Here is a 13,282-nt window from a genome sequence, read left to right on the forward strand (position 1 = left end):
AGCGCCTCAGCGCCATTTTTGAAATTCAAGATGGCCGCTGCGATACTTGTCACCTCTGACATCGCAGCTCTGCTCTTCGTTCCGCCCTGTCGGTTTATGTAGGCCACCATTGTGACATTGTCCGACTGCACTTGAATGGCCTGATCTTGCAGAAGGTGTGCTGCTTGTAGAAGACCGTTGTACACGGCTCTTAGTTCCAGGATGTTTATTGGAAGAAGGGATTCCTGACTTGACCACCTTCCTTGGAATGTTTCCCCTTGGGTGACTGCACCACAACTTCGGAGACTTGCATCCATGGTTAGAAGGATCCAGTTCTGAATCTCGAACCTGCTGCCCTGCAGAAGGTGAGGCATTTGCAGCCACCAGAGGAGTGAAATTCTTGCTTTCGGCGACAGACGTATCCTCTGGTGCATGTGCAGGTGAGATCCCGACCACTTGTCTAGGAGATCCAGTTGGAATGACCGAGCATGAAATCTTCCGTACTGTAGAGCCTCGTAGGAGGCAACCATCTTCCCCAGAAGGCGAATGCACTGATGACTCGATACTCGGGCAGGCTTCAGGACATCCCGGACCATCGATTGTATCACCAACGCTTTCTCCACCGGCAGAAACACCCTCTGCATGTCCGTGTCGAGGATCATCCCCAGGAAAGACAATCTCCTTGTCGGCTCCAAATGTGATTTTGTAAGATTCAGAATCCATCTGTGTTCCCTGAGCAGATGAGTCGTGAGAGTAATGGACTGCAACAACTTCTCCCTGGACGATGCCTTTATCAGCAGATTATCCAGATATGGAATTATGTTCACTCCCTGTCTGCGGAGGAGAACCATAATCTCCATCAGCACATCCCCATCACCGTCCGCCGTGTCAGAGTCGGTTTCCGTGTCGGCTTGCATAATCTGGGCAAGTGCACGTTTCTTTGGGTATATGCCAGGAGGTTTAGAAGTAACAGGGACAGAACCTGACCTAACTTCATAGATTTCTCTAAAACCTGAGTTTCAGCTTCAGTATGGGCTACCCCAGTAGAAATCTGAGATATCATTCCCTTAATGGAAGCCAGCCATTGGGGCTCAGAGTAAGGAGCTTGAAACATGGCATTACAGTCCTGAGTACAAGGAATGGATTCCTCTGGAGAAGATAAGACACAGAGTCCCTGGACATGGCTATGTGAGAAACTCGCATATACCCACACACAGGAAAATGTCAGACACAGTTTCCCCCAAGTAGCTTCAAAGGAACACAGAGTTTGGAGCCAGCACACACACAGCGCTATATAAGGTAGTTATAAATTAAACTCCTGGCGCTGACTGTGTACCCTTAATAGACTACACAGTAAACTACTGCCTCCCCCCACCCCCCCTTCTACAACCCCCTGGTACCGCACAGTTGGAGTTGTGTGGAGGGACCGCGCTCCCTGTCAGCGTCTCAGTCTACAGATCTGCAGGGAGAAAATGGCGCTGGTGAGCTGCTGGGCCCGCTCTGAGAAGCTCTGCCCCCGAACATGGCGCGTCTTCCCGCGCGTTGAAATCTTTATACTGGCCGGAGGTAAGGTGCTAGCAGCGTTACCGAGGTCCCTGATAGCCTGAGTGACCAGTTTAGGGTATTTGCGCTGGCTCAGGGTGCCCCTGCTAGCGCCGCACTGTGTACCGCTGAGCCTCCGGAGCGCAGTGCTCCCACCCTGCTGCCGCCATCACACTCACCACCGGAATCTTCTGGCTCTGTTAGGGGGTGTCGTCATGTTGCAGGAGTGAGCGGTCGCCTAGGGCGGCTAACGATCATCACCCTCAGGAGCTCAGTGTCCTGTCAGTGGAGATAGTGGCCATTAACCTCTCTGGGTTGGACACTACTCCCCCCCCTAAGTCCCACAAAGCAGGGAGGCTGTTGCCAGCAGCCTCCCTGTGCCTAAACACTCTTAGAAAAAAAATAAAACCAAAAAAGCTCTAGGAGCTCCCCTAGCTGTGACCGGCTCCTCCGAGCACAATTTCTATACTGAGTCTGGTAGGAGGGGCATAGAGGGAGGAGCCAGCCCACACGATTAAACTCTTAAAGTGCCAATGGCTCCTAGTGGACCCGTCTATACCCCATGGTACTAATGTGGACCCCAGCATCCTTTAGGACGTAAGAGAAATGGTTGTAATACTATGTGCAGAATGGTATAAACACTATGAGTATGATATCCCGGCTATCGGGATTCCAGTAGTCAGCAGACCAACACCGGAAACCCGACAGCTGGAATACCAGCGAGCAAGATCTGCATCCATCTCTGAAAAAATAAGATTTTACTCACCGGTAAATCTATTTCTCGTAGTCCGTAGTGGATGCTGGGGACTCCGTAAGGACCATGGGGAATAGACGGGCTCCGCAGGAAACTGGGCACTCTAAGAAAGAATTAGTACTACTGGTGTGCACTGGCTCCTCCCTCTATGCCCCTCCTCCAGACCTCAGTTAAGGAAACTGTGCCCGGTAGAGCTGACATTACAAGGAAAGGATTTTGGAATCCAGTGTAAGACTCATACCAGCCACACCAATCACACCGTATAACTTGTGATAACATACCCAGTTAACAGTATGGACAACAACAGAGCATCAAACAACGGATGCCAACATGACATAACCCCTTATTAAGCAATAACTATATACACGTATTGCAGAAAGTCCGCACTTGGGACGGGCGCCCAGCATCCACTACGGACTACGAGAAATAGATTTACCGGTGAGTAAAATCTTATTTTCTCTAACGTCATTGTAGATGCTGGGGACTCCGTAAGGACCATGGGGATTATACCAAAGCTCCCAAACGGGCGGGAGAGTGCGGATGACTCTGCAGCACCGAATGGGCAAACACAAGGTCCTCCTCAGCCAGGGTATCAAACTTGTAGAATTTTGCAAAGGTGTTTGAACCCGACCAAGTAGCTGCTCGGCAAAGCTGTAATGCCGAGACCCCTCGGGCAGCCGCCCAAGAAGAGCCCACCTACCTTGTGGAATGGGCTTTTACTGATTTTGGATGCGGCAATCCCGCCGCAGAATGAGCCTGCTGAATCGTGTTACAGATCCAGCGAGCAATAGTTTGCTTTGAAGCAGGAGCACCCAGCTTGTTGGATGCATACAGGATAAACAGCGAGAAAGGGTGAAGAGAAAGGGATCAGTTTCTCTGGGTGCACTCACTCCCAGAACCAACAAGAATTCCTGATATTGGATCTGTGTCCTTATACATTTATATATATATATATATATATATATATATATATATATATATATATATATATATATGTATTAACACTTAATTCTTAGTACCTACCAATACCCATATGGAATGTATCAACTTTATTAATATCCCATATGAAGTATTAAGACCCTTAATTGGGCCGTAAACAGTGAAATATAAAATTTATAAAAAATAGTATAGACGTGAATCAGAAAAATGGACAAAACAGAAAACAGAAAAGGATTTGTTTTGTCCTAGTGCCAAATAATAAAGAAAATTAAAAACTGAGCCGTGTGCCGCTACTTATTGATTTGTATTTGATGTACAGATTGTATTCCACTGCTGTATTCCTCAGAAGAATATGATTGGGATATATATGTATATATTCTTTATAATAAGTATAACAACCCCTGGTTAGTAATATAATTCTCCATAAGCCTGCCACAATCTTATTCTAATTATTTGATAGGGGAAAAAGTTCCCAGCTTGGGCATTACTTCTGTGTTTCTGTCCTGCCAAAAGTAACAGTTGCTTCTAGGTGATACATGTAATAACTTTTAATACACAGCAAGAATGTTGTAACTGATACAATTACAATTACTTTATTGAACAGAATGTCTTTCTGTGTTATGATTCTACCACCATATCATTGGAGGTCTGCAGTACCTCCTTCCAGATGGGATATAGTAGTAAAATTTTTCCTTATCATAGGCAAGGAGACACAATAGAAGACTTTCCTATATGGAGTCCTTCATATATATATACACATACATGCATGTAACGTTATTAACTATAACATATCACCTTTTAAGCTGATAATAAAATTACACATTAATCATACCTAAACCATTCAAAAAGGGATTAAATCACATTCCCTTATTTGATTTATTAGGTGTTTATGTGTTATATGTCTCTCAAAAGAGGTAATGCATCCGTGTTTAACTGATGTCAAATTATATATGTAATGAGCTCATGCCAATAAGAGTTATTACCCAGATGCATACAATTTAATACACAGCAGGTATGATCCTAGTCTCTGAGTCTCTGTTGTCAGACGCCACGGACTTAGTGCACGGCTGACATGTTCCTAATCTCTATTGCTGGACGCCACAGACATGTATAAAGAGACTAGTGCTGTTTGTATTGCGGGCTGCCGTATATCCCAGCACCGCACTGCACCAACTAATGTCTAAACGTGCAAAAGTATGACGTTAACATGCGTTATGGCTAGCAGGTAACACAATAGAATACACATTCTAACTGATCACATTTAATTTTTTCTAGCGGCGCACGGCTATTTCCCTATGCGCATTTCACTCTATATTAGAGCTTTGTCAGGGCTCTAGTGACCGGCGCTCGCCTCATCGTCGGTTTATATAAGGGGAGGGGGACAGTAAGGACCTGTTACAATCTCCGTAGCCAATCAATAATGCGGGTTGGAGATTTTCAAATCCCCAGTCCGTTGCCGCATATCTCAGCGGCTCCGTCCTCCGGCAATTGCTAATCTATTGCTCAGCGTGAGCATGCAGGTGCACCTAATCATCACAGTCTCTGCTGTTCTATATACATACAGGGGACCCTGTATTATGGATACCTGATAATCAGACCATTGTAGCAATCTATATATTGCAAACTCCTCAATAAAAGCGTCTTTATGAGGGAGCAACATGTAGTATAATTATAGTTCATTTCAAAAGGGGAACAATTAATGATGTACTAATGTATATATATATATATATATATATATGAAATAAATGGAACATTATAAATATTTTCACAGTCCCTGATTAACAATGTGTTAATTCCAGGGCTACACATCCATAAATAAAAAAAGCTTTCATAGTTGGTTGTTATCATCAAACCTATGTACAATTAAATTATTGCTACAGGCAGATATTCCCTATACTCTAGTCTTTTCATTAAATACCTGCTTATTTGGATTATATCTTCTTAATCTTGTGGATGAACTATGATATATTTTAATCATAGTGAAATTTAAATAAAAGATATTTAAATAAGGAAATATTTGTTTTATTATTTCTATTTGCTTAATTACTGTGTCCCTTTGATCCTATCATTAAGATCATATTATCGAAAATGTGTTAAAGTAAATATCGTGGAGTGTGAAAATATATTGCTATAATTAAATATATTATTCTTTGTGATTAAATGTGAGAGTATGTGTAAAGTGATACGTGATTAAATAAACTTATGTAAAATATATTGCTGTTGTGTTAGGCTGTGAAAAAAATATGTTAGGATCCCATTACCAAAAAGAGGGAAAATACAAAACAAACACATATTGTGAAAAACAATGTGAAAGTGTCAAAAAAAGAAAGAGGGGGAAGAGACATCATTGTATCTCATTAAAGTGAATAAATTGCTTTCTTATAAAAGACTGTAAATAAAGACAGTAATATATGTACTGGTACTTATATAGGTGTGTTCTTTCTCCACACTCTATACCAGGTGTGGAATATATAGTGTATTATTCCAAATTGCTTCCAATCCATGTTATTCTAGAAAAATATTGAGATTTATATATATATATATATATATATATATATATATATATATATATATATATATATATATAAAAATATAAAATAAATATATAAATAAATAAATAAATAAATTAAATAAATATATATATATATATAAATATAGATATATATACACGCCAATTATGTGCCCCCCCCCCCCTCTACTTTAAAACCCTTCTTTCACAGTGTATCAAGCAGGGGAGAGTCCGGGGAGCTTCCTCTCAGCGGTGCTGTGGAGAAAAATGGTGCTGGTGAGTGCTGAGGGAGAAACCCCGCCCCCTCGGCGACGGGCTTCTGTCCCGCTCAAATTTTCCAATAACATGGCGGGGGCTCTTTATATACATGTACAGTGCCCAGCTGTACATGTATATATGTGTATTTGTCAAAAGAGAGGTTTATATTGCTGCCCAGGGCGCCCCCCCCCCCCCTGCGCCCTGCACCCTTACAGTGACCGAGGTGTGTGAGGTGAAGGGGAGCAATGGCGCACAGCTGCAGTGCTGTGCGTTACCTCAGTGAAGATCAAGGTGTCTTCTGCCGCCTCAGATGGTCTTTTCCTCACATACTCACCCGGCTTCTTTCTTCCAGCTCTGCGAGGAGGATGGCAGCGCGGCTCTAGGACAAACGGCGAGGGTGAGACCTGCGTACCGATCCCTCTGGAGCTAATGGTGTCCAGTAGCCTAAGAAACAGAGCCCTGAAACTCAGAGAAGTGGGTCTGTTTCTCTCTCCTCAGTCCCTCGATGCAGGGAGTCTGTTGCCAGCAGGCTCCCTGAAAATAAAAAACCTAACAAAAATGCTTTCTTACAGGAAACTCAGGAGAGCTCCTGAAATGCACCCAGTATCCACTGGGCACAGTATCAAACTGAGGTCTGGAGGAGGGGCATAGAGGGAGGAGCCAGTGCACACCCAGAGTCAAAGTCTTTCTTAAAGTGCTCATATCTCCTGCGGAGCCCGTCTATCCCCATGGTCCTTACGGAGTCCCAGCATCCTCTAGGGCGTTAGAGAAACTAGGTGTAGAATAACGGCAATACTACTGTAGGTACAGAATGGAGCCAATACAAGGTACAGAATGATGGCAGTTACTATGTGCATACCACCCAACATTACCCTCTCCAGGAGGGACACTCCTGTTGGCAGGTACAGCTTACAGTATGTATGTGCAAGTATACTTAGTAGCAGTACTGGGGAACTTGTGGTGCTGTAGATATATGGGCCTGAAGAAGTCACACTCCTTGGGCCCAACAGTGGGCGGGGCGTCAGCCCATCAGGACTGATGATTACAGAGGGTTCCCGCCATCGCCAGGTACCTGAGGATAACATAGGGAAAGTAATAGCTGCGCCCTCCCGCGTTTTTTACCTCCTCAGCGCTAGTAGGTGCCTCTGCCTCTTCTTCCCGTGAGGTGGACGGCATTTCCTCATCCGAAACTACTGCCTCCATCACTGCAGCACCCGGCTCCCCGGATCCACCTTCCAGCTCCATAAAACGGATTACGCAGAACGATGTCGTGGGTGAGAGATCACCGTAAGCAGGGAATATGCGACGTCACATCGGAGACAGGGACACGCCCACCCCGACACGGTGCTGAGAGCCGCCGCTGGAGTGACAGGAGCAGGGCGGTCCGGTAACGGGAACGCGCAGCTGGCGACGGTGCCGCGCCTCCCCCAGAATAGGCCGTGTCCTCCAGCTGCTGGAATGCTGCTGCCAGCCTGTGCCCTGGCATGGCTGGGGGTAACGTGGAACAAGTTCCCAGGATTAACCCTCTAGCTACACAGGTTATTGCACACACCTAATTTATCGCAAAGTAATTTGCATATGGCAAAATTATTCAGCACACGGGTAAATACAATAAGAAATGTGTGTATTTGTGTTAATAATATAAATATTGTACCAGTATTTTTGGAAAGTAATATAAACAAAAAAGCATAAATATTTAAACAACATAACTACCTGATATGAAAATAAATCAAACGCTGTCATGTAACCTTAATGCAGAGGTTTTCAAACGCAGTCCTCAAGGGACCCCAACGGTCCAGATTTACTAATCAGTGATAAAAATGGTGGGCAACTTCTCCAATCAGCTGCTCTGTATACTTTTATAGAATGCGAATTTATAAATGTTGCATCAATGCTGATTGGTTGCCATGGGCAACTTCTCCACTGGCTCACCTAAGCTTTTATCACTGCTTAGTACATCTCCCCCTTAATTAGCAGCTCAGTCAATCTGATTTCTCTTACGTCCTAGAGTAGGGGTGGGCAAAATGCGGCCCGCAAACCGATCCTGTCCGGCCCACTGCCTCCCACCAGCGAGCAATGACAAGCGGCCCGAACGGCTGAGCTGCTTGTCATTGCTCTGAGCTGCAGTACCTCCAAGCTGCCGGCTGCGCCTCTCTCCCCTGCTGCTGCGTTGTAGCAGCCTCCTCCCTCCTCCAGAGTCCCCAGTGACAACGGCTGGGTTCAGCCGAAAAGGGGCGGAGCTACGTGCCGAGGAGGGGCGGGGCTACATGGGACCTCAGGGGGCGGAGCTACATGGGAAAAGAGCCAGACTTGTACAGAATAGATCCATCCTTCCTGCCACTGCCAGCCAGCCAGATCAGTAAAGTTAATGGGAAAAGTGAGTGAGAGAAAGAAAGGGGGGGGGGGGGTGTATATTTGTGTGTGCGGGCAGTGGCGTCAGTCTGTTTTTAGGTTTGGGGGAGAGATCTTAAGGCCCATACACACTTGACGATGCACACATCGTCAACGATCATCGTCAACGACTTCCCTTGAACTTCCCTTGAACAGCTGAGCAAACGACATGAGCATACACACCACCAACGACCAAAGACCATAGACCATAGACCATTCATCGTTGAAGCATCCAAGCTGAACAGTTTATTAAAATAATGAGCTGGGAACAGGGCTGGTGAACAGTGGCTTGGTCGTTGGTCGTTGGTCTTTCACACCATACACATTCAACGACGTCTCTGGTCGGTAACGACCATAGTGGAAATTGAGCATACATGCTCCACAGATAAGCGAGGGTCGTTAACGTCCCGCGGGGCCGCGCATCGGTGGTCGTCGGATGCATACACACTTGACGATATAATGAGCGACGTCGTTGATGAGGGCTGAAATGAACGACGTCGTTCATTTTATCGTCAAGTGTGTATGGGCCTTTAGCTCTCGCTGTACCAACCCCTCCCGTGTTCTGTCACCATGTCACCCCCGTGTTCTGTCACGTATAACCCCCCCCCCGTGTTCTGTCACCGTGTCACCCCCCCGTGTTCTGTCACCGTGTCACCCCCCCCGTGTTCTGTCACCGTGTCACACCCCCCGTGTTCTGCCACCGTGTCACCCCCCCCCCGTGTTCTGTCACCGTGTCACCCCCACCGTGTTCTGTCACCGTGTCACACACCCCGTGTTCTGTCAACGTGTCACCCCCACCGTGTTCTGTCACCTTGTCAGACACCCCGTGTTCTGTCACTGTCACCCCCCCCTCCCCGTGTTCTGTCACTGTGTCACACCTTTCCCCAGGGGTCATAGGACACTGGATAATTTGCTTGCTGCACAATAATTATCCTAAATAAAATGTTAATGTGTAAAAGGGGACTCTACCTGCTGTAATGTGTAAAAGGGGCTCTACCTTCCATACTGTGTAAAAGGGGCTCTATCTGGTGTAGTGTGAGTAAGTGGCGCTGTGTGGCGCAATTTGAATAATGGAGACTATTGTGCAGCCTAATATGAATCTGTATTATTTTTTGCCCACACCCCTTCCACATGAAGCACATCCCTATATTTTTGGCAAGTGGGGGGAGCTGCTATTTTGTAAGTGGCCCTCGGATACTGACAGGAAATGTCAAGTGGCCCCTCAGCTGAAATAATTGCCCACCCCTGTCCTAGAAGATACTGGGGTTCCATTTAGTACCATGGGGTATAGATGGCTCCACTAGGAGCCATAGGCACTTTAAGAATTTGATAATATCGGCTGGCTGCTCCCTCTATGCCCCTCCTACAAGACTCAGTTTTGAAAATGTGCACGGAGGAGCCGGTCACGCTGAAGGAAGCTCCTGAAGAGTTTTGTGCATTTATTTTCTGTTTGTTATTTTCAGGCAGGGCTGGTTGGCACCAGCCTGCCTGCTTCATGGGACTTAGGGAAGGAGGGGGGGGGGGGAGGGCCAACCTCTTGGAGGGTTAATGGTCCCGTTCCCCACTGACAGGACACTGAGCTCCTGAGAGAACTATTCGCAAGCCCCACCACGGAGAGTGTACATTGCCGCAGCACGCCGCCACCCCTAACATCCAGAAGAATGAAGAGTGGTGAGTACTGAGCCGTCGTTCCGGCTAGCGGGTCGCCGGCCATTATAGCGGCATGAGGGTACGGAGATCCACGGCTTCTAACCAGAGCGCAATGCGTCTCCAGACACAGTACACAGCTTTGTCTCAGTACACTGTACACTGTACCCACACTGGCAAAAACAGCCTTAAAACGGTTTTCTCTCCATTTTAAGCACACGATTACCTGATCCAGTATAAAAAAAGCGGGAAGACCGCGCGCCATTGAAGGAGTGGGGCCTTCACTATGAGCGTATCCAGCAGCTCACCAGCCCAATTTTCCCTCTGCAGTGGACACAGGCGCTGACTGACAGGGGCGCGCAGCTCCTCCAGAGAGACTCCATATTACCTCAGCGGTACCAGGGAGTCATAGCGGGGAAGGGGGGGGGGGAGCGTTTATTAGTGTACTAACAGTTAGTGATGTGCACCGGACATTTTTCGGGTTTTGTGTTTTGGTTTTGGATTCGGTTCCGCGGCCGTGTTTTGGATTCGGACGCGTTTTGGCAAAACCTCCCTGAACATTTTTTGTCGGATTCGGGTGTGTTTTGGATTCGGGTTTTTTTTACAAAAAAACCTCAAAAACAGCTTAAATCATAAAATTTGGCATAGTATTATTAACCTCAATAACCATAATTTTCACTCATTTCCAGTCTATTCTGAACACCTCACAATATTATTTTTAGTCCTAAAATTTGCACTGAGGTCGTTGGATGACTAAGCTAAGCGACCCAAGTGGCCGACACAAACACCTGGCCCATCTAGGAGTGGCACTGCAGTGTCAGACAGGATTGTCGATTTTAAAAAATAGTCCCCAAACAGCACATGATGCAAAGAAAAAAAGAGGTGCACTGTGGTCGCTGGATGGCTAAGCTAAGCGACACAAGTGGCCGACACAAACACCTGGCCCATCTAGAAGTTGCACTGCAGTGTCAGGCAGGATGGCACTTCAAAAAAATTGTCCCCAAACAGCACATGATGCAAAGAAAAATCAAAGAAAAAAGAGGTGCAAGATGGAATTGTCCTTGGGCCCTCCCACCCACCCTTATGTTGTATAAACAGGACATGCACACTTTAACAAACCCATCATTTCAGCGACAGGGTCTGCCACACTACTGTGACTGAAATGACTGGTTGGTTTGGGCCCCCACCAAAAAAAGAAGCAATCAATCTCTCCTTGCACAAACTGGCTCTACAGAGGCAAGATGTCCACCTCCTCCTCATCGTCCGATTCCTCACCCCTTTCACTGTGTACATCCCCCTCCTCACAGATTATTAATTCGTCCCCACTGGAATCCACCACCTCAGGTCCCTGTGTACTTTCTGGAGGCAATTGCTGGTGAATGTCTCCACGGAGGAATTGATTATAATTCATTTTGACGAACATCATCATCTCCACATTTTCTGGAAGTAACCTCGTACGCCGATTGCTGACAAGGTGAGCGACTGCACTAAACACTCTTTCGGAGCACACACTGGAGGGGGGGTAACCTAGGTAAAATAAAGCCAGTTTCTGCAATGGCCTCCAAATTGCCTCTTTTTCCTGCCAGTATACGTACGGACTGTCTGATGTGCCTACTTGGATGCGGTCACTCATATAATCCTCCACCATTCTTTCAATGGTGAGAGAATCATATGCAGTGACAGTAGACGACATGTCAGTAATCGTTGGCAGGTCCTTCAGTCCGGACCAGATGTCAGCACTCGGTCCAGACTGCCCTGCATCACCGCCAGCGGGTGGACTCGGAATTCTTAGCCTTTTCCTCGCACCCCCAGTTGCGGGAGAATGTGAAGGAGCAGCTGTTGACGGGTCACGTTCCGCTTGACTTGACAATTTTCTCACCAGCAGGTCTTTGAACCTCTGCAGACTTGTGTCTGCCGGAAAGAGAGATACAACGTAGGTTTTAAATCTAGGATCGAGCACGGTGGCCAAAATGTAGTGCTCTGATTTCAACAGATTGACCACCCGTGAATCCTGGTTAAGCGAATTAAGGACAAGTCCCACATGCCTAGCGGAATCGCTCTGTTTTAGCTCCTCCTTCAATGTCTCCAGCTTCTTCTGCAAAAGCCTGATGAGGGGAATGACCTGACTCAGGCTGGCAGTGTCTGAACTGACTTCACGTGTGGCAAGTTCAAAGGGTTGCAGAACCTTGCTCAATGTTGAAATCATTCTCCACTGCACTTGAGTCAGGTGCATTCCCCCTCCTTTGCCTATATCGTAGGCAGATGTATAGGCTTGAATGGCCTTTTGCTGCTCCTCCATCCTCTGAAGCATATAGAGGGTTGAATTCCACCTCGTTACCACCTCTTGCTTCAGATGATGACAGGGCAGGTTCAGGACTGTTTGCTGGTGCTCCAGTCTTCGGCACGCGGTGGCTGAATGCCGAAAGTGGCCCGCAATTCTTCGGGCCACCGACAGCATCTCTTGCACGCCCCTGTAATTTTTTAAATAATTCTGCACCACCAAATTCAATGTATGTGCAAAACATGGGACGTGCTGTAATTTGCCCAGGATTAATGCACGCACAATATTGCTGGCGTTGTCCGATGTCACAAATCCCCAGAAGAGTCCATTTGGGATAAGCCATTCTGCGATGATGTTCCTCAGTTTCCGTAAGAGGTTGTCAGCTGTGTGCCTCTTCTGGAAAGCGGTGATACAAAGCGTAGCCTGCCTAGGAGCAAGTTGACATTTTGCGAGATGCTGCTACTGGTGCCGCCGCTGCTGTTCTTGCTGCGGGAGGCAATACATCTACCCAGTGGGCTGTCACAGTCATATAGTCCTGAGTTTGCCCTGCTCCACTTGTCCACATGTCCGTGGTTAAGTGGACATTGGGTACAACTGCATTTTTTAGGACACTGGTGACTCTTTTTCTGACGTCTGTGTACATTTTCGGTATCGCCTGCCTAGAGAAATGGAACCTAGATGGTACCTCAATCAAGTCTGTAGTTGCCTGTGAATTAACGGTGGATAACGGAAACACGTTTCTCACCGCCCAGGCTGCCAAGGCCTGAGTTATCCGCTTTGCAGCAGGATGACTGCTGTGATATTTCATCTTCCTCGCAAAGGACTGTTGGACAGTTAATTGCTTAATGGAAGTAGTACAAGTGGTCTTCCGACTTCCCCTCTGGGATGACGATCGACTCCTAGCAGCAACAACAGCAGTTCCAGCAGTAGTAGGCGTTACACTCAAGGATGCATCGGAGGAATCCCAGGCAGGAGAGGACTC

General features: G+C 46.7%; 1 protein-coding gene across 2 annotated transcripts in view; it reads right to left on the minus strand.

The window, feature by feature from the left end:
* SMARCA1 (SWI/SNF related, matrix associated, actin dependent regulator of chromatin, subfamily a, member 1) overlaps positions 1–7,402 on the minus strand; it is a 504,496-nt gene extending 497,094 nt beyond the window's left edge. The window contains exon 1 of one of the 2 annotated variants that reach the window (XM_063937258.1): positions 7,104–7,401. In XM_063937258.1, coding sequence (XP_063793328.1) covers positions 7,104–7,226 — 123 coding nt within the window. In that variant the 5' untranslated portion in view covers positions 7,227–7,401. Of the gene's footprint in view, positions 1–7,103 lie in introns of both variants that reach the window. The other variant, XM_063937259.1, reaches the window with a different exon arrangement.
* Positions 7,403–13,282: the final 5,880 nt, after the last annotated feature.

This window comes from Pseudophryne corroboree, chromosome 8, assembly GCF_028390025.1.
Source record: "Pseudophryne corroboree isolate aPseCor3 chromosome 8, aPseCor3.hap2, whole genome shotgun sequence".
Classification (NCBI taxonomy): Eukaryota; Metazoa; Chordata; class Amphibia; order Anura; family Myobatrachidae; genus Pseudophryne; species Pseudophryne corroboree.